Source organism: Nannospalax galili, unplaced genomic scaffold (genome assembly GCF_000622305.1).
Source record: "Nannospalax galili isolate Female #2095 unplaced genomic scaffold, S.galili_v1.0 scaffold996, whole genome shotgun sequence".
NCBI classification, from domain to species: Eukaryota; Metazoa; Chordata; class Mammalia; order Rodentia; family Spalacidae; genus Nannospalax; species Nannospalax galili.
The window spans coordinates 2,050,990-2,077,276 of NW_008339436.1; the positions used below are offsets into that span (position 1 = coordinate 2,050,990).

Below are 26,287 nucleotides of genomic sequence, written 5' to 3' on the forward strand. Positions count from 1 at the left end.
ATTTGTAGGTATAAGACTGGATGATTTTTTTTTTTAAATTCAATGGGACAAAAGAACCACACATGGATGACCATGGCCTGGGAACATAGATTCAGGTTTCCCAAATAACATGTTCTAACGTGGAAACTGTTTCATGAAGTTTTATAGTTACAGAGCAAAAGAAAGTCTTTATAAAGCAAGGCATATTTCAGATATACTGTGTGATCATCGGACAGGTGAGTTATACAGCTATGACAAAGTTATAGCTGTCAGATGCTATCCAATGACATTCTTACTTCAGGGTTAGTAAAAGCCAGTGGTCTGTTAATATATTCAGAAATGATTCACCTGATAGTTACAGGATGTTAGATCAGACACAGACACGGGCAATGAATGGTTATTAAGGAAGTTAAACATAATATAGCCTAAGATAATTTGGTTCTGTGTTACAACATTCTAACAATTACAATGTTCTAATCAGACTGAATGTGTCCTAAGATCAGGAACAAGACAAAAACGTCCACTCTCACCACAGCTTTCAACATAGTGTGGAAGTTCTGGTCAAAGCAAAGGCAAGAAAAACAACAGACAGAAAAAGAAAGTTGACTCTATCTTTATATAATGTGATTATTATCCTTAATAATTCTTAGGATGTCCTAAGTAATCTATTAAAAATCCTTGCAGAGGGCTGGTGTGATGGCTTAGTGGGTACAGGGGCTTACCACCAAGCCTGATAACCTGAGTTTGATCTCCAAAACCCACATGGTAGAAGGAGAAAACCAACCCCAGCAAGTTGTCCTCCGACCACCAGAGGTGCACACACACACACACACACACACACACACACACACACACAATGTAAGAAAAACCTCACAGAATTAATGGATGTATTCAGCAAAATTACAACATACACAATCAACACACAAAAGGTAAGTCTATTTTTGTATACCATTGACAAGCATGTGGACACCAACATAAAAAATACAACTTCAATTACAATCATCATAAAAATTCCATACTTCAGTATAAAGATAACAAAAATATATGGAACTTTCATGCTGATCATACAAAACACTAATGAAAGAAAGAAAGATTAAAACCAGTGGAGATCTGCCCCATGCTTACAACTTGGAAGACTCAACATAGAGAAGCTATCAGTTCTCTTCTAACTGATACACAGGTTTAGTAGACTCTCCATCAAATTCCTAGCAGAATTTTTTTTTGCAGATACAGACAAGATTATTCTAAAGTCTTTATGAAAAGGCAAAGGAACTAAGAGAGAAAACAAAAATTTGAAAAATATTAATCAGTATATTCAATTTCAAGACCAATTATACAGCCGCATAAAAAAGGCTGTGTACCGATGACAGAGCGGTAAATACATTGATAAGCGCACTAGAAGAGAGAATCCCTGAATCAGGTTCACCACAAACGCTCCACTGAGCACACTGAGAAAAGTGCAAGGTCCATTCAGTGGAGGAAGGACAGCCGTTTCAACAGATAGTTCTGAAAGCAATCGAACACCCATAGGCAAAGGAAAAGAAAAGAAAAGAAGAACCTTGGCATAAATTTTATATCTGATACAGAAACAAGCTCAAGATGGATTGCTGACTTAAACATACATTGTAATGCTATAAAACTTTCGGGAAAAAAAGAGAAAAACTGATCAATGGAACCTCAACAAAATAAAAACATCTTACTCATTGGAGTGTCCCTTAGACAAGATAAGCTACAGACTAGGATGAAATATCTGGGACCATGTATCCTACAAAGGACCATGAAAAAATTCAAGTAGCAAATAGACAAAGGTAGGAAATGGTGTCATCAGAGAGGACATACACATGGAAAATGAACACATGCAAAGATATCCAATGTCATAGTCATCCGGGGGACATAAAACCACAATGAGTCGGGCGTGGTGAGGCATGCCTTTAATCCCAGCACTTGGGAGGCAAAGACAGGTGGATCTCTGTGAGTTCAAAGCCAGCCTGGTCTACATAGTGAGTTTCAGGCCACCTGGAGCTACAGGAAGACCCTGTCTCAAAAAGAGCCCTCTCAAAATTAAAAAGAACCCCATAATGAGGTGTTAATGCCATGCTTGCCTCTGTGATAAAATGTGATGGTGCCAGATGTTGAAGAGGATGAAGGAAAGGCTGCATCATGCACACATTACTCATGGGAGTGTAAAATGTGTAAAATGGTAGTCACTCTGGAAAACATTCTAGCACTTTCTTTTAAAACTGGACATACAACTACCATGTGTCCTACCGGTTTCATGCCTGGGCATTTTTCCAGAAATGAAAACATAGTCCCATAAAAATCCATACACAAATATCCATAGTAGCTGTGAACAACTCAGGTCTTTTGATGGGTAAATGGTTAAAAAAACTGGTATGTCATACCTTGAAATATTTCTCAGCAATGAAAAAATGAACTACTGACACATGCAACAATTTGAATGAATCACCAGAGAACTATGCTGAGTAAAATAAATAAATAAATCCTGAAAACCACACATACTATGTGACTTAACTGATATATTGTATTCTTAAAGCAACAAATATTATAGGAGTGGAGAAAATCTCTGTGGTTGCTAGGAGCTAAAGAGGAATTGAGATGGGGGAAAGGCTGGTTTAGAAAGATAATGCAGAGAATCCCTGAGGCGGTGGAAATGTCCTGCATCCTGACTCAGTGTCAACATCTGCCTGTGATTTTATTCTATAGTTTTGTGGGATGTCAACCCTGGGGTAAACAGGGATGTGTGGGCTTTCTCTGTGGCATTTCTCACAACTTCATGAACACCTACACTTAGCCTTAATAAGTTTAACTTAATTGGAAAAAAGATCTCAAGAATCAAGCAGTACTCTTTCTTCTGGCTCTACCCACCCTTCCCAAGAAGGGCAATGACATAAAGAGCTTTCATCACTCCAGAACTGGAGAGAAGGGTGGCAGGTCGGGGAAGAAGGGTGGACAAGCAGAAACCCACTTCCCAGATGCCTTGTCCCTCAAATATGGAGTTATGCTTAAAATGGGGGATGAAGGCCCGAGAGATGGGGGTCAAAAAAAGAAAGATTGTGTGTGTGTATGTGTGTATGTGTGTGTGTGTGTGTGTGTGTGTGTGTAGAGCATACAGTATGTGGCAGACAGGGGACACAGAATGTACCCAAGTTAAAAGATTAATGAGTTAGAATGGCATGCCAGGAAGAGAAGCCATGTAGCCTGAGGTCTGTAGACCACTGTCTCTGACTACACAGTCAGTGAGCATTCAGCAGGTGCCAATTTTCAAGCTCACCATATTTTTCCAGACAGGCTGTGGCCCTTGGGCAAAGTGTCCCCATAGACTTGCTCTGACTCTAAGAACTATTCGTGGGACTGGAGAAATGGCTTAGCAGTTAAGAACACTGGTTGCCTTTGAAAAGACCTGGGTTCTGTTCCCAGCATCCACATGGTTGCCAACAACCATTAGTAACTCCAGTTCCAGGGGATCCAACACCCTCTTCTGGCCTCTGAGGGCATTGCACACATGTGAGATTACACACACACACACACACACACACACACACACACACACATATGTAGTAGAAAACACTCATACAAGTGAAATAAGAATAAATAAAATTTCAAAAATAAAAAAAACTATTCATTTAGTAAACACCCTTGGTGCACCAGGTACCAGGTCATGTGCTTGGTAGCTATGCCACCATTCTAACCCTGGGGAAGGCTGCTGTCTGCACACCACGGAGTAGGAAGCGCAGGCTGCAGCTGCCATGAGGGACAGGCCAAGGACAGACCTCTTGCTCTGGACTCCTCACTTCTCTCTATCTGAATGTGCTCATCCACCAAGGCCCTCCCTCCTCCGAGAAAGAAAACCACATTCCTCCTAGAGAGCTCAGGAGGTATTTCTGGGCCAATTAAATCAGAGAGGCTGTTATTGCTAATGTGTAATTGGTTTTAAAGCCAACAGACTTGCCTAGCTCTGGATGACAATATTTAAACAGCAAAATGCCCCCATCCTGAGTGGTTCTTGTAAGCCATGACTGTGGCCTTCTGCAGTTGCAGTCACCTTCTGTTGGCTCCCTCCTTGGAAGCAGTGGCTCAGCTCTAATTGGCTGCTGGGGATAAATATTTACAGGGCTGTGTAAACAGAGAGCATCTGCCTGTGAGGTCTGTTCATGGGATCTCCAATGCAATGCCCAGGAAAGCCAGAGGGCTCTGGGGGCCTCTCCAAGCTGGCCATACTTTTCCTACAAATTGACAAGCACTGTAGTCTTCCAGACCCATGGCTGAATGTCTAATTAAATTTCCCGACCAAGATAATGGTGTTAGCTTCTCCTGAGTTCAGAAGGCCACAATTTCACAGCTTGGTAGGCAGGAATGTCCTCAGAGGATTTGAAGACCCTTCTGAGGCTCCCAAGCTCATCTCCTGACTCCACCCTCTCCCCTGTAAAATAGACCTCAGGCTGGGCAGCCAGGTGCCTGGTGAGTCCCAACAGCTACTTCTAAGGTGGAACACTGCACAAGTAGCAGTTCTGCCTCTGATCAGAGGGAACGAAATCTCCACTTCACAGGCCAAATGAAAACTTCTGACAAGGGACAGAAATGCTCAGGTGGGGGCCATGAACAAAAGTGGAGGTCTTAGTGTGTGTCAGATACTGCTAAGTGGGTCCCAACCTCAGCTGCATGTGAAATCAGCAGGGTGCTTTAAAAATGGAATCCTAGGCCACACCCATTCTAGTGGAATATCCCATGGGGCCTCAGAATCTGTCTTGCTTTTTAAGGAAGGTTGTAGATGATTTTCATGTCCTCCTCCAACTCCAGTGTGTGGGCACATTGACCTCAGCCCTCCTGGGCTGGGCCTCAGGTTCCACTCCCTCCTGGGCTCTGACAGGCCAGGTATGTGGTTTCACATTCCTTCAGAATGCTGTCTGAAATGCTTCTCTGGTTGGAGCCTCTATGCCCTGGCACCAGGGATGCTTGGAGTTACATATGGTGCCCAATGCACACCCTGGGTGTCTGAGTGAGCTTGGGAAGAAAAGCTGAGTGGGAGTGGGGAAGAAATGGACTTTCGCACAGGCAGCCTGCTCCTCTGAGAGGGCTATGCACCTTGGTGGTCCCTGGACCCTCTTGAGCTCCACCCCTCAGTGCAAGGGCAAAGGGTTGGGCTCCGTGACCTGGGAGCTCACAGGGAGGACTCCTAGCTGAGGGCTGGGTAGAGGATCCTGGACAGGGTCTGGAAGGAGGAAAGGTCAATAACATGAAGGGCTGGAGAAGCCAAGCCCTGCCCTGCTGGCTCTCAGCTTATGGGAGGAAGACTCAGGCACATTTTGTATAAACACACTAACCCCATTGCCAGGGAGAGAGAAGATGGAGTGTCCCAAGGAGCCTGCTGGAGCACACCTTCCTGGCCCTATGCTCACACATGGGAGGGAGGTGGGACTTGGGCTTCAACTAAAAGTTGGGATCTATGACATTTGGAAATGGCTTAGCCACACCATGGAGTTAACATGGGCCCCAGCAAACCCTGCTGGGCAAGCAGACAGCAACTGTATAGGCATTACAGACTAGGGAACATGGCTGACAATGATGATCCCCATCCTGATGGCCCACTGGTACGTCCATGCCCCCAGCTCCATATGTACCCTAAGAATACTTACATTCCCTGTCCTTTGCTCCTTCCGAACCATTGAGTGCTGTCTGTGGCAGGCCGGTTCTCAGCATGGCCGACTCTTTTATGAATCTTCCATTCACCTGCTCCAACTGGAGCCTGGTGCTCTTGAGGGTTCAAACCCATGTGCCCTCTGATAGGACACTGCTATTTTCCTTCACGTTCATGTACTATAGGGCCAAGTCAGGTAAGGGCCCTCTCAGCAATCCTTCCTCTTTCATCCCTTTCCATTTGAAGCTAGAGTCCTTTAACTTTTATCCCCCTTGGAACCATCCCCTTATTGCTACACTGCACCAATCTCTTCCCAACCTCTGGTCACGAACACCTAGGCTCCTGGGTCTCCTTCTCCCTGCCCCATCACTGCTCTCACTCTCATTTTCTGCAACTTGAACACCCTGTGGATGAACCAGGGAACATCCTCTTCTCTCCATTCCTTGACCCACTTACCTCTGACAGAGTAATCTCAGCACCCACTCCCAAGAGCATATTGGGAAACTTCTCTCTACCAGAAATTCCTCTCCTCTAAAAGAGCTAATTAAGTTAAATTAGTGTGGATCCTAATCCAACATGACTGGCATCCTTATAAGAAGAGGAGGTGAGGACACAGATCCACAAAGTGGGTGACCATGTGAAGACACAGGCTGAAGACATCAGCAAGAAGAGAGAGGCCGTAGGAGAAATAGCCCTGCAGACACCTCGGTAGTGGACTTCTGGCCTCCTGAACTGTGAAACAATCCATTTCTTTCGTTTAACCACAGTTTGTGGCACTTTGCCACGGCAGCCTGAACATACCACAACAGCAACTTAATTCAGATTCCGGCATCATAACCAATCCTTGCCATACCTGTCTCCTACTCACCAACTCTGCTGAATCCAGGAACCCACCTTCTCCTTTCTTGAGTATGAGAAGTTAAACCGTTTGTGTGTGTGCATGTGTGTATATGCGCGTGCGTGCGTGCGTGCCATGTCAGACCTCTGAGCATTTAGAACCGTATCCTAATCTCTCCTGTGTATTTTGTGTGTGCGTGCGTGAGTGCGTGTGTGTGTCTGTGTGTGTGTGTATGCGTGTGTGTGTGTCTGTGTGTGTGTATGTGTGTATGTGTGTGTATGCGTGTGTCTGTGTGTATGTGTGTGTATATGTATGTGTATGCGTGTGTGTATGCATGTGTGTATGTGTGTGTCTGTGTGTGTATGTGTGTGTATGCGTGTGTGCGTGTGTGTGTGTGTGTGTGTGTGTGTGTGTGTGTATAGGCAAGTCCTGTAATAATCTACCTACCTTCCACTGAAATCGACAAACCTCTAAACGCTCCTATGTGGGCCCAACGCAGTCATAAGTCTCACTAGTGCCCCAAGTAAGTTCTTTCCCATTTCCCAAGAGTCTATCTTACACATTTCTCTCTGTCTTCAGAATCCTATCTTCACTTCTCCTAGGTCATGCCGTCATTCTGCAGATCCCAAACTAAGAGCCGCTCCTGGAAGTCCCCTCATACTCCACCATCTGTAGCCCCAACAAAGGCCTCTTACTCTCCGCTTCCATCTGCTTTCACTTTTGCAAGCACTCCCACCCTTTACCTCCTCCCTTCTCACCACTCTTTGCTCCTCCCTTCCTTGCTTGCCTGCCCACAACCATGCACTTACCTCTCTTACTGTTAACACTTCTCTGGACCCACATTCTCTTCCAGAAATGCCCCATTGTTTCCCGCTCATTTTTATGCTCCTGTTAATTCCCAAATGTCTGTACGGTCATCCACACTTGCTGGGTCTAGTCACTGACCACCTCATTAGCAATTCCCTTCTGCTGTTGGGCTATTTCTACCCACCCACAACCACTGGTAATCTCTACTCCTCGTTATCAAGCTTGCAGACATCAAGGTTTAAAAGCTTAGCATCTCCTCTCTGAGCTATTCTTTCTTAAGCTCTCGGCTGCGTTCCATGTGGCTAGACATCTGAACCCCACTTTTCAATCTGTGACAGCCCCTGGTCTTCCTGTACTTGCTGAGTTGTTTTTCACTTCCTTTTCAACTTTCTCCACTTGATCCCAAAGGCCCTGTTTCCGGTTTCTGGATGATCTCATGCAGATCTACAACTAAATATCACTTAGGTTCTGATGACTCAAATTTATATCTTTTTGACCTCACCCTGGAGTTCCAGACATAGATCTAATGTTGCATCTCCACCTAGATGACTCAGGATGCCTCAAATCAAGTGCATTTGGACAGGATCCCTCTATTTTCAATCTAATCCCCATCTCAGTAAATAGTACTGAGCCATTCAGTAGCTCAAACAATGAACCCAGGGAGCTCCCTTGCTTCCCTTTTCCTTCCTGATGATGCTTCCGCTTTAAAATCTATCTAGACTCCTCTGAATATTTCCATCTTCTCCCTCAACCCTCACCCAGGTGCCATCACCATTCACTTTTGAAACATAAATACTGTCTGAAATGGCCTCCCTGTTTCCCTCTGTGGGTAACTCCAGGGAAGAGGGCACCACTCTTCAAGGAATTGGTTTCCTGCTGTGCAGAGGACACTGTCAGTGATGCTAACTAGATTAATTGATTTGCCCAAGGGGAGGTGTGTGTGTTCCCTTTCTGCAGAACTTCCTTCAGAAACAGCACTTCCATTCAGAAAGCCAGACCAAGTGCCATTAACAAATTAATTCTTATTAGTGCAGCCCAAGCACTCAGACCTTAAGGCAACCCTATTCGGTCTTGGGCCTGGCCTGCTAATAAAGTGGAACCGTCTGGGAAGCAGAGGTGATTATTTTGATGCCTGTCTCTATCCCTGGAGGGAAAGGGTAGGATGTGATTTCACTACAGTCTCCTGAGGGAATTAACTACTTTCAAATGGTGTTATTAATTCTCCAACATGGTAGTCATGTCTGTGAGAACAAATTTGATTCACACATCTCTGTACCTTTTACAGTCCTTGTTTAGGACCAAGGATTCAGGAGGTGTTCAACAGTTGGATGAAAGAATAATTAATTGATAAGTGGTAAATAATTCTGGGATTAATATCCATTGCTTTATTTAACAAGTGTAATTGCATGGCTACTGTGGATGGTACAGCAGATTTGGAAGTTAAACCAAACAGGCCCCTGTCCTCACAGACCCTATAGACTGTGGGAGGGAGGCAGAGAACTGACCAGATAAGTCAGAGCCTCCTTCAGAGAGCTAGCAAGTCATTCAAGATAAATAAATGGGTCAAGGGGCTGGAGAGATGGCTCAGCAGTTAAGAACACTAACTACTCTTACAGAGGTCCTGAGTTTTGTTCCCAATATCCACATAGGGTAGCTCACAACTGCCTGTAACTCTAGCTCCAGGGGATCCAATGTTCTCTTCTGGCCTCTATAGGCACCTAGGTGTTCATGTCACACACACATACACATGGTTAAAAACAAAATAAATCTTTTATAAAAAGAAAAGAAAATAGGTCACGGTGAGAGTGTCCTAAGAGGAGGGAAGGAAGGGAGGGCCTGAGGCCCGGATATCAGAGCTCAGCTCTGCATGGTACAAGGGGCCAACCAGTGTTGGAGGAAGAACCTTCTAGAAAGAGAGACTGGAAAATGCAGGCACTTATCATTTGGGAACTAAGCCCCAGTACATCTGATTAGCATAGCCATCTTTGAACTCCAACTGCTCTCCTTGTGGTCCCTAGAACAGGGAAACATGTCTCTCTAATGTGGTTAACTTCGTCCACACTGGTCTATCTGCCTGGACAGCATCCTCCATCCTGCCTGCCACCCTCACTCATAGCACAGGGCTTTGCTCCATACCCATGTTTCCCAACTAAGCCTTTCAAATCCCATTTGGAAGAGTTCCTTCCCTTCTCTTAAGTCTTAGGGCACTCACATGACATTTGCTGTTCCTATTGCTTTGTATGGGTAGATATGTCATTCTTGTGACATGGGTAGATATTTCATTCTTGTGACATGGATAGATATGTCATTCTTGTGTGCTTGGATGTCCTCTTTACCTTCTCTTGTCCTGTTCCTGTCATTGGACTGCATGGAGGCAAAGGCCTTGTCAAATCTGTCTCTTTTACCCCAGGCCTAGCTCAGGGTCCTGAGTTAAACATACACAGACTCTGAATGTATTACCTGGCCCTTTGCCATTCCTAGCAGTCGATGAAGAGGACTTGAAGTCTGGCTTCTCATTCCAGGATGTCTAACACAAGCAAGAAAGGAAGCCAGCCTTGAAGGCTGGCTTTGGTTTGAAAAGCAGTTTCTTAGAAGATGATTAAAATCTTTAGGACTGGGGATGGGGAGACAGCTTAGTTGGTAAAGTGCTTATCCTTCAAGCACAAGGACCTGAGTTTGATTCCCAGTTCCCATGTAAAAACAAAACAATGCTACAATTGGGCATGATATATGTAGTTATAATCTCAGCATGAGGAGAGGTAGAGCCAGGTAGATCCCTGGAGCTCAATGGCTAGTTAGCTTAGCTTATTGATGAATTCCAGGCCTGTGAAAGACTTTGTCTCAAAACAAGAAATGGATAGCAGCTGAAGAATGACACTTGAGGTTGTCCTCTGGCCTCTACATGCATATATGCACATATATGTATACCCCCACATGAACATGCTCATACTCACACCTGCATGCATGTACACACACACACACACACACACACACACACACACATACCTTTTAAGATGATAATTGGCTTTCTTACAGAATGCTTAGAAGCTTTATAAGAACAGCCTGAGGGATGTTCTATGGGTCAGCTTGAAGATGAAAAGTCCCAGGGCCAAGAAACCAAGTGAAAGAGGAAGCCAGCTATGCTTGGAAAGATGGGCTCTACACCACAACCCCATGTGCTTGAGTTCCTAAATGAACATCAATCAGCACATCCCACCAGTAAAACACAGCTGCAATATGTCACAGCCTTTCTCCTACTCAAAACCTCATACCCCTAGTCTTCCCAGATGACCCACAATTCCAGTGGTCACCCAAAAAGCTGGCATGACATCACACAGAATAACAGGTGCCTTCTGTTTCAAGCTCCCCCTCTACCCACACTGTTCCATCTTGAGTTGAAGGGAGCTCGGAGCTCCCTATGCTAAGGCTGATGAGGATGAGGCCATGTCCCAGCCCTGGAGGAGGAAAAGCCAAGGGGCATGAGAATGAGATGGAGACACGCTGGGCACTGCAGCTAACCTTTTAGGAGGACCGTCCTGGCCTTGGCCCACTCACTCCTCCCGTCTGATGTCAGCAGGCCGATTGGAGGCAAGCGTTCATCCTCGTTGGACGCCATTTTGATTATCTTTCTCAACTGAGTGAACAGATCACCCTCACTGAGATGACGGAAATTAACGACAACATCCAAGACAAAGAACTGTGGGGGGAAACAGGTCAAACACATCACTCGTGGCAGCTAGCTCAAAGCTCCAAGTCTTCACTAAGCCCTCACAGAGGAGCTCAGGATGGAGGATGCTCAGGCCCAAAGTTCCCAGGGTGTTTGGTGGGTCTGAGTCATTCCATTTTGGAGAACATCCAATGCTGTTGACTGCACTTGACTTCAAGCTCCCCCCTAGCAAAGGTCAAATTAAACCTGACTAAGAGAAACCTTGCTTTTGTGGTTCTTAGTGTATGCAAAATCATTGTTTGCAGGGAATCAAGTATAAACTGGTACATAAACCTGTTGGAGGGTAGTGTCAATCAAAACTAAAAAGTGCTTATCTATGACTCAGCAACTGTACTTATACATGCATAGTTTAGCTTAGGGCTTAGAGAAACACACCCATGTACACTGGAAGTCACACAAAAGAGTGGATGCACATCAGGCTTTCTGTATTAGCTGAACAGTAGAAAGAGCCTGGCTGTTCTTTTGGAGTGGTGAACTGTAGTGTATTCATCCAGCGTACCGGAATTGACAGCTCCAAATAGAGCTATAGTGATAGACCTCGAAAAAGGCAAGCCAACAGGTAAGTTGTAGAGGAAGATTAAAATGGAAAACCAATACACAAAAACGTTATGCATTTCTACACACACACACACACACACACACACACACACACACACGCACGCATTTGTGTGTGTGTGTGTGTGTGTGTGTATGTATGTATGTATGTATGAGCTTGGCATATGAGCCTTGTGGTACTACAATTTTATAACTTTGAAAGCCAGAATCTTTCACAATTTTTGTCCAATTATCTTTCTTGACACAGGCTGTCACATCCTTTGCAGAGGATTGATGTGTCTGCCCCCACCACCCTCAGCAAGATCTGTGAGGTTTGGCCTATGATTGTTTCCAGAAGGATTGGATACTCTGCTAACTAGAGGCTGAGAAATGCTTGACTTGACTTTGAATGAAGATGAGGAAAGGTTTTCATTTTGTGGCTGGCTGGCCAGGGTGTCAGATGGGCTGGGAAGCCTCCTGATGGCTTTTAAGCCTAGGAACAGTGGCCACAGCTACCCTTGCTGAGCTCTCAATTTTCTGAAATGAGCCTAAGAAGAAAACATTAGTGAACAAGTCCAGAGGATGGGGGAAGCTTGGATGATTGTCAAACTTAGGTTTTAGGTACAAAAAGACAGCAAGATCCCCATGCTCAAGCCACTTTTTGTCACATAAAATATTCTTTGTGATGTATAAACAGACAGAATATATAGTGTGGTTGGCACTGGGAAGGGGTCAGGAGTCTTCATCCTCACCCTGTTCCCCTGCATGGGAACTTTACAGGCTCTGTCCAACTTTATCTGAAAACCTGAGCTTCAGGGTACAGAGCTTGGCCTTGGGCCATTCTTCTGCCTCTTAAAAACCATTTAACTTCCCTAAACCTCACTTTCTCACCTGTCAAATGAAGACTCAGAGGCCCTGTCTATAGGGTTATGAATGAATGTAAGTTCTAGGCCCACAGCCTTACACATGGGAGGTCTTGTCTGTTAGTCTTAATCTGTACATCTGGTCTTCATGAAAGTCACGAACTATGTGGAAATGAATAGATACGCAGGTGGAGGGGTCAAGGCCATACTGGACCTCATTTATGACCCCCAGTCCATTAGTCTGTCTTCAGCTTGTCTTGGGACTGAGATAAGAGCTCAGGGGGTGCATTCTCTTACTGAATATTCTCATTCTTAAAAAAACAACTGGTAGAGAGAAATGGACTGAGTAAGAGGCCCTCTTGTGGGACTACTGCACCCTAGCTCACTGTACAGTTCAGGGAACTGGTCTGAGGACCTGTGAAGGAGCAGGAATGCATGGGCATACCTAACCACTATATGCCCTACACCCCCCCCCAAATCTGAGAGTCTGCAGAGGTGACAGTGGACCACTTACCTGGTTGCAGCAGGCTACAATGACATGCTCAGGCTCGGGCATAATGCTGCTCTTCTGGGCCACCAGTGTATCCTGGGTGTGGCCAGGGAGCCGGTAGGAGGAGAAGAGCCTGTAGTACTGCTTCATACAGAGGGGATGCCCTGAGAGCTGGCCTCTGGCCCAGTCAGTGGGGATGGAGTGGCTGGAGGAAGAGAGCAGAAGAGGGGCAGGCAGGCATGAGAGGATGGAGGAGAGAGCGGAATGGAATTGGTTCTGTGGTAAACTCAGTCTTTCTTTTTTGAGGTACCTTGGATCAAACCTAGGGCCATGTGTATATTAGGCAAATACCCTACCATTGGGCCATACCCTCACTCTCTATTGTATTGATTAGTCTCAGAATTATACTATGGCAGAGCTTTTCATTTTTTAGAGTAGTGGAATGTTCCATTTCCATGGCCCATGGAGTGACAAAATTTTCTGAATCTCCATGACTCTACCCTACCCCAGTTACAGGCAATGAGTATATAATTTTTGCCTCTTAGCCCTCTGTGCCTTTGCTTATGCCAATGGCTTCTTGGCACACCTTCCTCTCCACTCCTGCCTTTACTCCATTGTCCTTTTTAGAAAAATTCTTCTCCAAGAGCCTACTTTTCATCATCTCTTCTAGAAACCTCCTTCAAGTTCAAAGCAGAAAACTCTTTTTGTCATGTGGTCTCTGCATGAGGTGTTTATCATTCCATCCAACCATCTACCCACCATGTATGCAAGTCATCCATCTTCCCTTCCACTCATTTATCCATCATGACTCTATCCATTGGTCCTTCTATCCATATATACATCCATCTATCATCCATGCACCACTGTCATACATCCTCTCATTCATCCATCCCTCCCTTACACATTTATACATATACTATGCATCCATCCACACATCCACCATCCATCCACCAGCATCATACATCCGTACATCTATCCATTCATCAGTCATACATCTATCCATCTACTCATCCATTTATTCACCACTACCACTGTCTGCATTAACCCTTCTATCTGTCCATTCACTATATAGCCATCTATCCAGCATGCATTTATGCATCCATCTACTATCCATCCATCCATCCATCTGTCTACCTCTTATCCATCCATTTATTCATCTGTTGCTGTTTGAATGAGAAATGTCCTCCATAGGCTCATGGATTTGAGCACTTGGTCCCCAGTTGGTGGCACTGTTTGAGGAGGTTATGGAAACTTTAGGGGGTATAGCCTTGCTAGAGGAAGTACATCTCCAGGGAAGGGCTTTGAGGATTTATAGCCCCTGCTCACTTCCTGCTGTTTCTTTCTCTGCTTCCTGTGTGTAGCTGAAATGTGATCAGCCAGCCTCTTGCTCTAGCTGCCTTCTTCCATGCCTTCCTTGTCATTATGGACTCCTACTCCAGACCAAAATAATCTCTTCCTTTTATAAGTTATCTTTGGTCATGGCATTTTATCACAACAGAAAAGTAACTAATACACCATCTATCCATCCATCCCTCTACCATGCATGCATCCATCCAGCCACCCACCATTTATCTACCATACATGTAACCATCCACCACCTATCCATCAATTCATTCATCCATCTACCATGCATATGTGTACACATGCAATTACCCATCCACTCATCTCCCATTTATGCATCCATCATGTATTTTACCCAACAACTAACTATCCATCCTTTTACCACACATCCAACCATCTACTATGCATTCATCTACCCACCATCCACCCACCCATTTACCTATCCTCCATCATCTTTTCATAAATTTATTCTTTTATTCTTTCAGCCACCAAAGTTTGCTGAGCACTTTTGTGCCAGGTACCATTCTGAGGTCTGGGGACTACGGTAGTAATTAGACATGATTTTTCTACTCTGGGTCCTGGAATCTGTTGCTGGGGAGTAGAGCACAGACAGCAAATTGGGAGACAGGAGGATTTCAGGAGGTGAGGGCAGGAGGCCAGGGCTAAGAGGAAATCTCATTGAGGCTTTCTTGACTGAGCTGAGCCCAAAGGGTAAGAGGCTGCCATAAAGATGGACTGGCTGGAGTGCCCCATGGCACTGTTCCCCAAAGTGAGGATACTGCACTGAAATTTCATGACTGCCTCATGAGAAGATGAGTGCCAGAATCCAGAACCCTCTGTGGCATCATGGTGGGAATTTTATATCAACTGAATTCAATAATAAAGTATGCAGTCTCATATTTTAAGCCTTTGTAAACTTTTTCTAGTAATTAATTTTTTGCTGTGTCTTCATGTTTATAAAAAGCATACACAAAATTTGAAAATAAAGGTTCTTCAACAGATGTAGTTTGAGACACATCAATGGATCAGTGGAAAAGAAACCCGCAGGATTGAAAATACGTGAAGAGTGAAGAAAAGGCTAGGGAAGTATGCAAGGTCAGGACCCGAGGCTCCAGAGGCAGGGTGGGAGCTGGCAGCTTATTCTTGATGCATTAAAAGCCCCAGGGAAGGTTTGACCTGCAGAGACATGATTTGGATTATGTTCTCTTTTGTCTTTTTGGAGCTGGGTGTTGAACTCAGAGCCTCACCCATGCTAAGCATGCACATGATCACTAAGACACAACACTCCCAGCTCAGTTTTTGTTTCTGTTTTTTTTCTTCAGAACTGAAGACCAAACCCAGGGCCTCACCCATAGTAGGCAAGTGCTTTACCTCTAAGCTATATTCCCAGCATATCCTGTCCTGTTTTGCCTTTTTAATGGCCCCGATTATATAAGGAGAGGACCAAAGTAGGAAGGATGAGGAAGAAGGCTATAACCAAGACTGAAATGGTTATGTAGGCCAAGTAGGGTGATGGCTTAGGGGCAAGCTGAGGGCAAGCAGTGACCACATCTGAGTACCATGGATGACATGGAGGGAGAAAGAGGGACCAGAGGCAACTCCTGGTTCCTGGACCTACCAACCAGCGATGCACTAGTATCTGTACTGAGAAGGCAGGATGGGTGAGGGGTGGGAGCACGTGGAGTTACATACAAAATTCTACTAGACCACTTTGCAGTGACAAGGAGAAATCTCCAGTGAAGATGTTTGGAGCTCAAATGAAATCAAGTTTTATTTTGTGTCTGTCTTATTCGGTAACTGAGAACTTTTGGGGATCAGGTAAAAAGCTGCTAATTTCTCTTCATCTTCCCAGCATCAATACACTGAAAGTGAATGAATGAATGAGTGAAGGAATGAGGTGCCCCAAACAGACACTCTCTCGATTGTTCCAACCTTATAACATTTGCAAGTATAAGACACAGGCACCTTTATATGACTATGCATGGATATGTATGGTTGTGAGCACATGTAATGTACTCACACACACCTATCTGCATACCCACGTGAGAGTTGAGGGTAAAGCCTGCCAGTAATAGATCACTCCAGAGTCCCTGGGCCCTGTGGCTAGGGTCAGTACCCTCCCTCCTCTTTGCTGCAGTCAGGGTGTTGGGAGGGAAAGGCTCTGTGAAGACAGACATTGTATGAATGAAGGAGTGATTTCCAGATCAAGTTCAATCTGAGGAAGGGAGCAAGCTCTGGAAATACAGCAGGAATGGGCAGCTCACAGGCCTGGTAGCCCAACTCAGAAAGAGAGTAATGATCATGGTATTGTGTGGAGGAATGTGTGGTCCAGACAAGCAGCGAATAACCTGATATGCCCACCTGGGGAGACAATCACCCCACATGGCACCACTGACACTACCCTAACACTGCTTCCTTCTCTGCCCTTTATGGTAGAGTAGACTCCAATCATCTAATTCATACAATGGGTGATAAAAGGAGGTCTGGAGGTGGGGTGGGGGGTGTTTCAAAGGTCAGGGAAGGGTAGTGCTTACTGAAGGAAAAGGAATGCTTAATGGCTTAAGTCAGCTGGACTAAAAACCATCTTGATATTGGCAGTGGGCAGGAGACCACATATCTAGAAAACAGATCAGGTCTCTGCCCTTGGGACTAGAGAGATGGCTCAGCAGTTAAGGGCACTGACTGCTCCTGCAGAGAACTCAAGTTCGATTTCCAGCACCCACATGGCAGCTAACAACTGTCTGTAACTCCAGTTCCAGAGTATCTGTCACACTCTCCTGACCGCCACGAACACCGTACGACACAAGTGCACTTACATACATGCAAGCAATATACTCATATACATAAAATAAAAATAATTCATAAAATATTTTTTTAAAAAGAAAAAGACCAGGTCACTGCCCTCTAGAGCTCCCTGGGTAGCATAGCAGGGAGACAAATATGAGAGCAGATAGCCTAGCAGGGCCCTACCCCTCCCAGACTGGGCCCATACTTACCTGTCTAGCAGGGCTTTGTAGCTGAGCACACCAGAAATGAGGCTGGCTGCAAACCTACGGGGACATGGAGAGACAGGAGTTTCAGGGGTCCTCATGGGCCAGCTCCCCTCATCGTTCCTGCCACCCTCCTTTTTTTCTTAATTTCCTCCTCCCTTTCTCCTTCCGTGTTCTTCCCTCCCCTTCCCTTGCTCTAAACTCACCCATCTATCGCCTGCCATATGCCAGGTCGTGTGTGCACTAATGGGATGTGGTTCTTGCTGCCCCTCCCCCAGTGCTGTCAACCCACCACAGTCTTGGATTAAAAATGGTCCTGTGGTGAGAACTGGGGATAGCTCAGCTTTGGGGAGGTGGGTGGGGAGGGAGGAGCCAGAATCATCTTGAGGAGGAAGAGGAGCCAGAAGGAGAGGCAGAGTGAGTGCCAGGAAACGGAAGGTGTGGGGTAGTGTTCTCCCTGGGCAAGGCCAGTCCTGCGGCTGGACTAGTCAGGCTTGAACATCTGGAGTTCTGAGAAAATCCAGTTTCCTGGGGCAAGTCTGGAGGAATGGTACCCCCCCCCAAGTGCTAATGAAAAGGAAAGTAACTATTGGTGGGGGTGGGGAGGCTTCAGAGACCAGAGCCAGGGTACTGAGCCATCTTCACAGTCCACGGATGATGAGGCCTGGCTTAATTGCATAGGGGGGAAATGCCCCTTGGATGCAATTTGGAGAGCCGTTTTCAGAATTCATCAATCCTCATGCTCCTTTCTAGGAGGGAGGGAGACCTGCAGGTAGGGACTGGACTTGGGCTACAATTCTTAGCATAGCTGAGCTCTGCTGGAGGTTGAGGGCTCTGATCCTTTTTTTCGAGCCATGTAGGTAGGCCTTCCATCTCCTTTGAATCCTGTCCATGTTCAGCCCATTCAGGCCTTGAGAGGAGGAAATTCTGACAGACTCTAATCTTTCCTCCCTGCCCCTACCCACCATTACGACCATTCTCAGTGGAGCCAGAGGCCCTTCCAGCAGCTCAGTGAGCTCTGAAATTGCAGCAGATGGCAGTGGCGCTGGCAGGGAGGGACTTTCCCTCCCACTTTGGAGGCTGTTTAGAGCAGAGCTCTGGAGGGCACAGAGGCACTCTCAGGCACATGGAGCAGCATGTCCCAGCCATGACTACTGCTAGGTGGCAGAATACATGACAGCTCAGACCCCCTGTAGGGGTCCCCTGAGCTCATGACCCCTATTAGCGCCCACATCAAATAAATGTATCTTGGGGAAGAACATGTGTTTATTGCAGAGTAATACCTCCCTCCAGGCCTGATGGCCTCAGGAGATGCTGTCTTGTGGTGCTTGGCCCCAGTAAGTTCAGCCAACGCATAATCTTTGGCCTCTCCTTCTGGCACTGAGACCAGGTCCTACACCCCAGGCAGGCTCCCCAGTCACACATGTATAGCCTTACCTGAGCTGGTCATTAGTGTCTTGAAAGTGCTGCCTAGCAAAGATCACAGCAGGGCTGGAGTTGACGGGCAGGGCCAGGCGGTTATTGAGATACATGTCATTCAACCAGTACTCAGACACCTGCCAGGGAGCACAGGGAAGGGTGCCATTACCCTGACTCTGTACACACACTTCCTAAACAGCATTTTTCCAGCACAGGTCATCAGTTCTATCCTGCCCACCATGAAAGAAGGTCAGGCTCCCTCACTGGATCGGTCATTCTTCATTCATTCTACACATACACACAGAGCCCTAGCTTCTGGGCCCACATGCTTCCCAGTCCTCCAGGCCTGTCCTCCATCTTTACCGCATATTTCTCCTTTCTTTCTTTCTTTCTTTCTTTCTTTCTTTCTTTCTTTCTTTCTTTCTTTCTTTCTTTCTTTCTTTCTTTCTTTCTTTCTCTCTCTCTCTTTCTTTATTCTTTTCCTCCCTCCCTCCCTCTCTTCCTCCCTCCTTCCTCCCCCTCTTTCTTTCTCCTTTTTTCCTTTCTTTCTCGTCCCTGCCCATTGCCAGTCCTTATGTGTGCTTCAGCCCTGCCTGTCTCCCCGCTCTGCCTTCTAATTTCCTTTCTATCCCCAAAGTCCCCTGTCCCTGTCACCAACTCTGTACCCCGTCTCCCCAATTCTTTAACTTCACCTTCCCCATCCCTCTGTCATCCTCTTTTCCTCAGTCCCACCTCATCTTGCCTGCCCCTCTCCTTTACTCCCTTGTCAACCAACGCATGCCTGTTCATCCCATCTGTCTCCATCTCTGTCTCTTTGTCTATGTCACCTAACACCCTCACCTCCATCTTTCCATCTCTCCACATCTACCTCCTGCACTTCTGCAGGGGTCCCTCGTCAACTCCTACACAACAATGCTTACCCAGTTGGCTGTCTTTTCCTGCCGCTCCAGGAGTTTCTGTTGTAGGGCCTCACCAAGGCCTCCAGGGGCCCCAAATCGCCTCACGATGGCCTGGCTCTTCCTGAACTGCTCCTCGGGCACCAGGTGCCTCATGCACTGTAGGTAGGTGGCCAGTGTTTGCTGTAGTGGGGGCACTGGCAATTTGGGCAAGCCCTGGAAAAGAAGGTTCAAAGCATTCACTGCCTATCCTTAATATGACTCATATCTGTCCCTGAGTTGATGCAGGATGTGTCTCATTTTGTCCCAACCTTGTTCCCCATCCTGGAGCCTGGCTGTTTACAGGGCTTAGCTCATCAGAATTGTAAATTCAGGGCCTTCTTGCTTGCTGTTGCTGTACCTTACTACTTGGGTCTCAGAAGGATACAAAGTGCAGAGGACAGACCTGAGCTCACATCCTGATCCTGGTGTTGGCAGCAGACAGACCTGGGCTCACACCTTGACCCTGGTGTTAGCATCAGATAGACATGGGTTTCTACCCTGATTCTGTTGCTGATCAGCTACATGACCTTGGGAAAGTGTCTTTGTCTGTTGGGGCCCAGTTCTTATGAGAATGGTCCTTTCACAGGATGGAAGAGATAACAGATGTGAACATGCTTACAGTCCATAAAGGATGAACCTGAGAAGAAAGATTATTGGTGAATTTTGTTATCTGCTGGTCACTCTTCAGGTAGGCATTCTTTCCAACTAGGGCTCCAGAACTTACGTGCTTTCTAGACTAGAAATGCTACTTTTACAGGGAGAATTGAATGGGTCAAAGACGGCTTTGCCTGGAGACCCTGCCCTACAGACCAGCTTTCTACAAATGTTTCCTGGTACAGTGGCCCTTTCTGCCTTTCCAGGTATGAAACTTTGACAGGGAATTGGTTCCATGTCTGTCCAGGTCTCGCCAGGCCTCTTAGGACATAAATAACAATTCCACTTACCTGAGAGGGACCCAGAGAAAATTAAAGAGAAAAACAACTGCCCCCCCCCAATAATCATGGCATAAAATGTTATAGTTAACTCGTATTATTCCTCCAAAGGAAATCCTAAGAGTAAGCCTGTGGTCTCTGGGCCCCAAATGTAGTGAGAGGCCAGAAGAAACCCACACTGGCATCCTCCCACATGGGCACTGCACTTCCCAAACAGCCATGGTCACCCAGGGTCTTGTATGTGACTTCAATTTGTCACATAGCTACGGCAGAGTATTTTGTCCCATTTACAGATGAGACTGAGACCCACAGTGTGAAGAGACTAGTCCCAGGTCGAACAGCAATTTTCATCCAACGTCCCCTCTCCCTCCCTCCCTCCCTCCCTCCCTTTCCTCCTCCCTCCCTTCTTCTTTCCTTCTAAACCCAGGGCCTTTCACCCCAACCAAGCTATACCCCAGTTTATTTCTTGTCTTTCTCCTCAGCCTTCCCTCTCCTCTCCTTTACAACCTTTCCTCCCTTCCTTCTAGTCTCCTTCTTTCAGCCTGTGACAATAGGAAAACAAGATTTTTAATGCTTTTGTTAAAACTCTATGCAGCTGGCACACAGTGGGATGCCATCCTTCAGTGATTTCTTCTCTGTGAGGTGGTGAGTTGAGTCTCTACAGGATTCCCAAGGGCTCACCCTGCCCTAGTGGGCTGCTGAAAGCACTTGTCGGCTGCAGCTGGGTACTGGGCCATGACGGAACAAAATAAGTGCTGATGGATGAATGAGTTCACACCTGTCTGATCTTGTCTCTAGAGCTTACTACTCTGGCTGAAGGTGGAGTGTCAGCACCAACTTCTGGTGCTCCTGTCCTGGGGAACAATACAGATGCAAGGACAGGTCTGGGCAGCATCACAGGTTCCTCAATCCACTTCCAGCAAGCCAGGTTGACCGCTCCCCCCCCAGTCACTCTGGTTCTGCCTCTTCTGTTTATGGGGGTCTGTGTGGACGAGGTAGGCAAAGATCTACAGAAAACCCAGCCCCGCTGGTGGTCTGGCCAAGAGCAGTGGCAGATCTGCCAGAGATGGCCACCCTTCATCTGGGCTTCTATCATATGCTGTGGTTCAGTCTGGGTGACAGGGAAGCAGCGATGGGGTAAAATGAACAATCTCAATTTAGACATCGGAGCCCCAGGAATGGTTCTTCCTCAGACTTTTCTGTACCTCTGGCCTTGTGCCAAGGGACTCAGAATTTCAGAGTCCTTGCATATTTTCTAGACGGCTCCTGTGAGCCAGGGCCTGGGCTGGTCTCAGAGACAATGAAGAGATAGTCTGTTCTCCAGGAAAACCAAGGCAAGGGAAAGAAAGGGCATGCCATGTACTGGAGACAGCAGTAGAGGTGTGGACCAGATATAGAGGCAATGTAGTGAGCAAATTCAAGGCAGAAACCAGAAAGTTCTGATTGGGCCAAAGGGAGGGGGAAGAGCAGTGTGGAAGAGAAACCAGCTGTTGTAGCAACTTGAAATCAGATGTGTTGCTGAATCCCTGGAAGGTTGCTCAGAATGGGAGGGAGGCTGTCTGCCCAGGGAGGCTGCCCAGGGAGGGTGGCATTGTTTCAAACCAGTGGAAAAAATGATGCTTAATGTTCCAAGGCTGAACCAGCCACAGCAGCTGGGGCTGGGATGTGCCGGAGCTTGGGAAGGGGATTCAGCCTCAAGTAGGCAAGTTGCTGGGCTCCAAGCCATCTGAAGTAGAATTTGGGGGTACAGGGAGATTGGTGGAGGTAAGGGAGGTAGTGCCTGAGTGAGAACAAGGGCTTTCCTTGGCCTTGAGACTGGGAAATGTTGCTGTCTGCCCACCCAGTACCCTGAGGTCACAGCCAGCACTTAGAAACTGCTTGTGCCAAAAAAGCACTGACTTCTTAGTTGTGTTCACAAGGTAACTAAGAGCAGGATGAAAACCAGGCATCTCTGCCTTCATTTTGTGTCTGTCCCCTTTATTTTAGGTCAGACTCCTGCTTGATTTTGTGTACAGGCATGATAATCACTCAAGGAGTATCTGTCTAACTGACCCCTCTGAAAGGCTTGAAATCACAGAGATAAGAGTAACTTATCAGTTTTCACAGCTTTTACAATGCCAGACCCTTAAAAGGTGCCTGAAGGTCTCCAATCGTTGTTCTAAACCTCATTCACCTTGTGTTCCTGAAACAGCACTGGTTTGCGGCCTCCCAGGGCAGGCAACTGCTCCCCAGGTGAGAGCAATTATCCATGATGAGAAAACTCCCTGGCGCAGGAAAATCATCTGGAAACCAAACTGTTCCCCTCAGTGGTCACAGAGGCAACTTCTTTCGGCAATCTTGCAGAATCACACCCAAGATAACAATCAATTAGACCACATCTTGACCATGACTGCTCCAAGTCTGCATACCTCTGCCTCCTACACCAATTTTCCCCCTGAAATCTAAAGTTGATGGTAGTGCTTTTAAGAGAGATTTAGGAGAAATGGACCTCTCTATCTGTTCATCTTCCTAATGTGTCAGTTGAGTAAATCTCTTTTCTCTGCCTTTTGCCATTACTTGCCTCTTTAATTGATGTATTGGGGACAGGTGGCTGAGCCTAGCTTGTTGGGACTCCTGGAGCCAGACCCGAGGCTTTTCCCCCCAAACTCCAGTAACACCTTACTTCTGGCCCTCCAGGCACAACCAGGCTTCTCCAAAGGGCAGGACAGGGCTGCCATTTGGCCTTCTGCTTAGGAGAAGGCAGGATTGGGGGACAGGCAAATGACAGGAGCCACTCCTACTCACTCAAGACTGTTCTGGTAGTAAGACAACTGAGAAAAGAATGCAGGGTAAGACATATGGCTCCACAGTTACTTACAAGTTCCTCCTCACTGCTGGGAGTTTTTACAGGCATCCTATATGGGACCTTTTCCAGGATGGGCATCTTGGTAGTTCTTGCTCTAGAGTAGCAGAGGTGTAGACCTGGGAACAGAGAAGGGAAAGTACCACATATGAGTCATTTAGGCCTTAATGAACCCCTCACCTTCCACACGCTTACCCCCAAACCATGAGGAGACCACAGCCTAGAATCAGTGTATAGGGGACTCATTGCAGATGTGACTGCCATATCAGACCTCAGATCTGTGCCCCTGACCACAGTGATCTCTCTGAGTCTCCAGGTGGAAGACAATGGGTCCACCAGTAGGACTTGCTTGCATGAGACTGTTGCAACTCAAGGCTAAATGACCACATCAGGGAAGCCCTAGAAGGTACAGGGCTGGGCTTGCCCATTCCATGTCCACCAGGGTCAGAACACTGGCTTTGGTCTTGCCTGGGACTCAGCTGATCTGCACTATGCTGACTAAAATTTGTTTTTTCCACTAGATTGTGGGCTTCTCAAAGGCAAGAACATAACTGCTGGGCTCAGATTTTTTTTTTTTAATATCTAGGATGCGTGGCTGGGCCTAGCGTGTAAGCTGAGGAAGAGAGAGAGAGAGAGAGAGAGAGAGAGAGAGAGAGAGAGAGAGGTAGCGTGTGAGGAGAGAGAGAGAGAGAGAGAGAGAGAGAGAGAGAGAGAGAGAGAGAGAGAGAGAGAGAGAAAGTATACCATATGAGTGGCCTCAAACCTTCCTAGGCCCTATACCCTGAGTGACACTTGGATGCTGGGGAATCTAGACTATGTGTAGGGATGGATGGTGACTTTGGTAGTCTCCAGGCAACAAGTTCCAAGGGTAGGTACTACGGGAATGTGGAAGGACACAAGGCAGGAGAATAGATGGCCAGGGTCCCTAGAGCTTCCTGGCAGGCTGGGAAAAACCAGCTTTATTTGGAAGGTGCCATAGAAGAAAACTAGGACAAGAAGGGCTCTGCCAGTTTTTAGGGTTGTGGGTTACAGCCTGCCCCACTAGACCTAAACCCGCATAGGCACACAGTCAGAATTTCCACCAACTCAACCTCCATTCTTTACCAAGAGTCTAAAACTGATATTTAGCTTGTTTGACCACAACTAGCAGCAGCCCCACTCAGAGGCAAATATGGCCCAGGTATTGGCACAGGCTCAGTTCACACTAGGTTGGGACCATTCAGAAAGGTGGATGAACCAGACCTAAGGAGACTGCCTGGCCTCATGGAGCAGAGAAAGGAAAGTCCTTGCAGGCAGGACCAGTGCACTCCAACACAATGGTCCCTGGGCCCAAATGTGCCTAGAAATTGCAGTGTGAAGGTGGGGGTGTTCAGTTGATTAATTAATTGGGGTGGCTACCAGGGCAAGGTCAAGTTGATAAAGGCCCTATAGATGATGCAGTGGACACTTCCTCTTATGCCATCGCAGTGGTAGAAAATGTAAAACACTGGTCAGACCCCAGAGACCTCACATCTTGGAGAGGAGCTTAGGCCTCTGCCAGATGACTTCCCGTGGGCCCCTCCCCTCTCCCTCCACCCTCACCCCAGTGACTTCCTCCTTAGCTCCTGGGTTCAGGCCTAGAGGGCTTATGTGTATGTATTTGGGTGCCCTTCCATCCTTGCTTCTGCTGGCCTGGCTTGTGAGGGTTCCCAGAAGTGTCTGTGCTCTGTCCTGAAGGCCCAACACTAGTCTGGGCTCGCATCCCAGCCTCTCTTTGCTGCTACCTCTGCAGATCAACCACCTGCCGCTGGGCTCTCCTCATCTTACTCAGAAGGTCTGCAGAAAGCTGGGTGCTTGCCCCAGCGGTGAGACCAAGGGCCCCTGATAACTAGGAACAGAAGGCACAGATCTTGGCGCTTGGCAGATGCTCCGTGAAGTGAAAATAGCATAGGTGCGTGGGTAAAGGTCAAGGGAGTCCCAGAGCCCTAGGGATCAAGCCTCTCCCAGTCTAGGCATAAATCCCGTAGTTTCTTGGATGTACCCCGACGACCATTGCTGCCTGGGACGCGATGGACCCTGAGAGTCCTGGGTCCTCTCCGCCTGGGAGATGTTCCTTTGTGGACAGCTCCTCCGGAGGGACCGCGCCCGCCCGGGTCCACAGCGCTCCGGGGCTCAGCTCCGGGCTCAGCCCTGCGCGCCCAGCGCGGCCCGCCCAGCCCTTCTCACCTGCACTCCAGGGCTCTTCTGCGTCGGCCAGGAGCACCAAGCAGGACTAGGGGCAGCAGTGTGAGCCCGCACGGGGGTGGGGGCCGAGTAGGGATTGGGGCTGCAGCCTAGATCCGTAGTAGAGTCTCCGACGTCGCCGGATTCCTGCGGCCACCAGACTGGCTGCAAGCAAACCAGCCGCACCTCCTTGGACTCCCTCCCCTTCTTCCTCCCTCCCTCGCTCTCTTTTTCTCCCTCCCCTTTACCCTCCCCTTGTCTCTTCCTCACGGTACTCTGCTTCCCCATACCCCTGCCCCGCCCCTCGATTCCCACCTCCTGTCCTCCGAACCTGTCCCGGACGGTCTTCCCAGACGAGTTCGTGGACTGGCAGCGGAATTTAGGCCCTGGAGAGGCCAGAGAACGGTGTCCTGTTCATGCCGATGGCCCCGCCCCAGCGTTCCCCAGTTCCCCGGTTTCTCCCATCTTCATTATCCCCTCTGCAGTGACATATGCAGAATCCTGGGAAGTGTTTGGACAGAAGAAATTACAGCCCTCCTCACCAGCTAGACCAGGCTGGAACCTTACTGCACCTCTTTAAAAATGTTGATAATTAATGAGTTGGTTGGCTATGTGGGACTTCCCCTCCTTTCCTTTGCCATCCCATTCCAGCAGGCTTTGGAAGAGGAGGTAGTGAAGGAACACAGACTTGATCCACACAGACTTGATCTACTCTGATGACAGATAGGG

At 47.3% G+C, this 26,287-nt stretch overlaps 1 protein-coding gene across 1 annotated transcript in view; it reads right to left on the bottom strand.

Annotated features, from left to right (window-relative positions):
* Chat (choline O-acetyltransferase) overlaps window positions 1-23,469 on the bottom strand; it is a 48,255-nt gene extending 24,786 nt beyond the window's left edge. The window contains exons 1-6 of the mRNA XM_008834113.1: window positions 23,372-23,469; window positions 19,565-19,756; window positions 18,663-18,781; window positions 17,232-17,285; window positions 12,919-13,099; window positions 10,800-10,977 (exon numbers count right to left, since the gene is read on the bottom strand). Coding sequence (XP_008832335.1) covers window positions 10,800-10,977; window positions 12,919-13,099; window positions 17,232-17,285; window positions 18,663-18,781; window positions 19,565-19,756; window positions 23,372-23,437 — 790 coding nt within the window. The 5' untranslated portion in view covers window positions 23,438-23,469. The remainder of the gene's footprint in view (window positions 1-10,799; window positions 10,978-12,918; window positions 13,100-17,231; window positions 17,286-18,662; window positions 18,782-19,564; window positions 19,757-23,371) is intronic.
* Window positions 23,470-26,287: the final 2,818 nt, after the last annotated feature.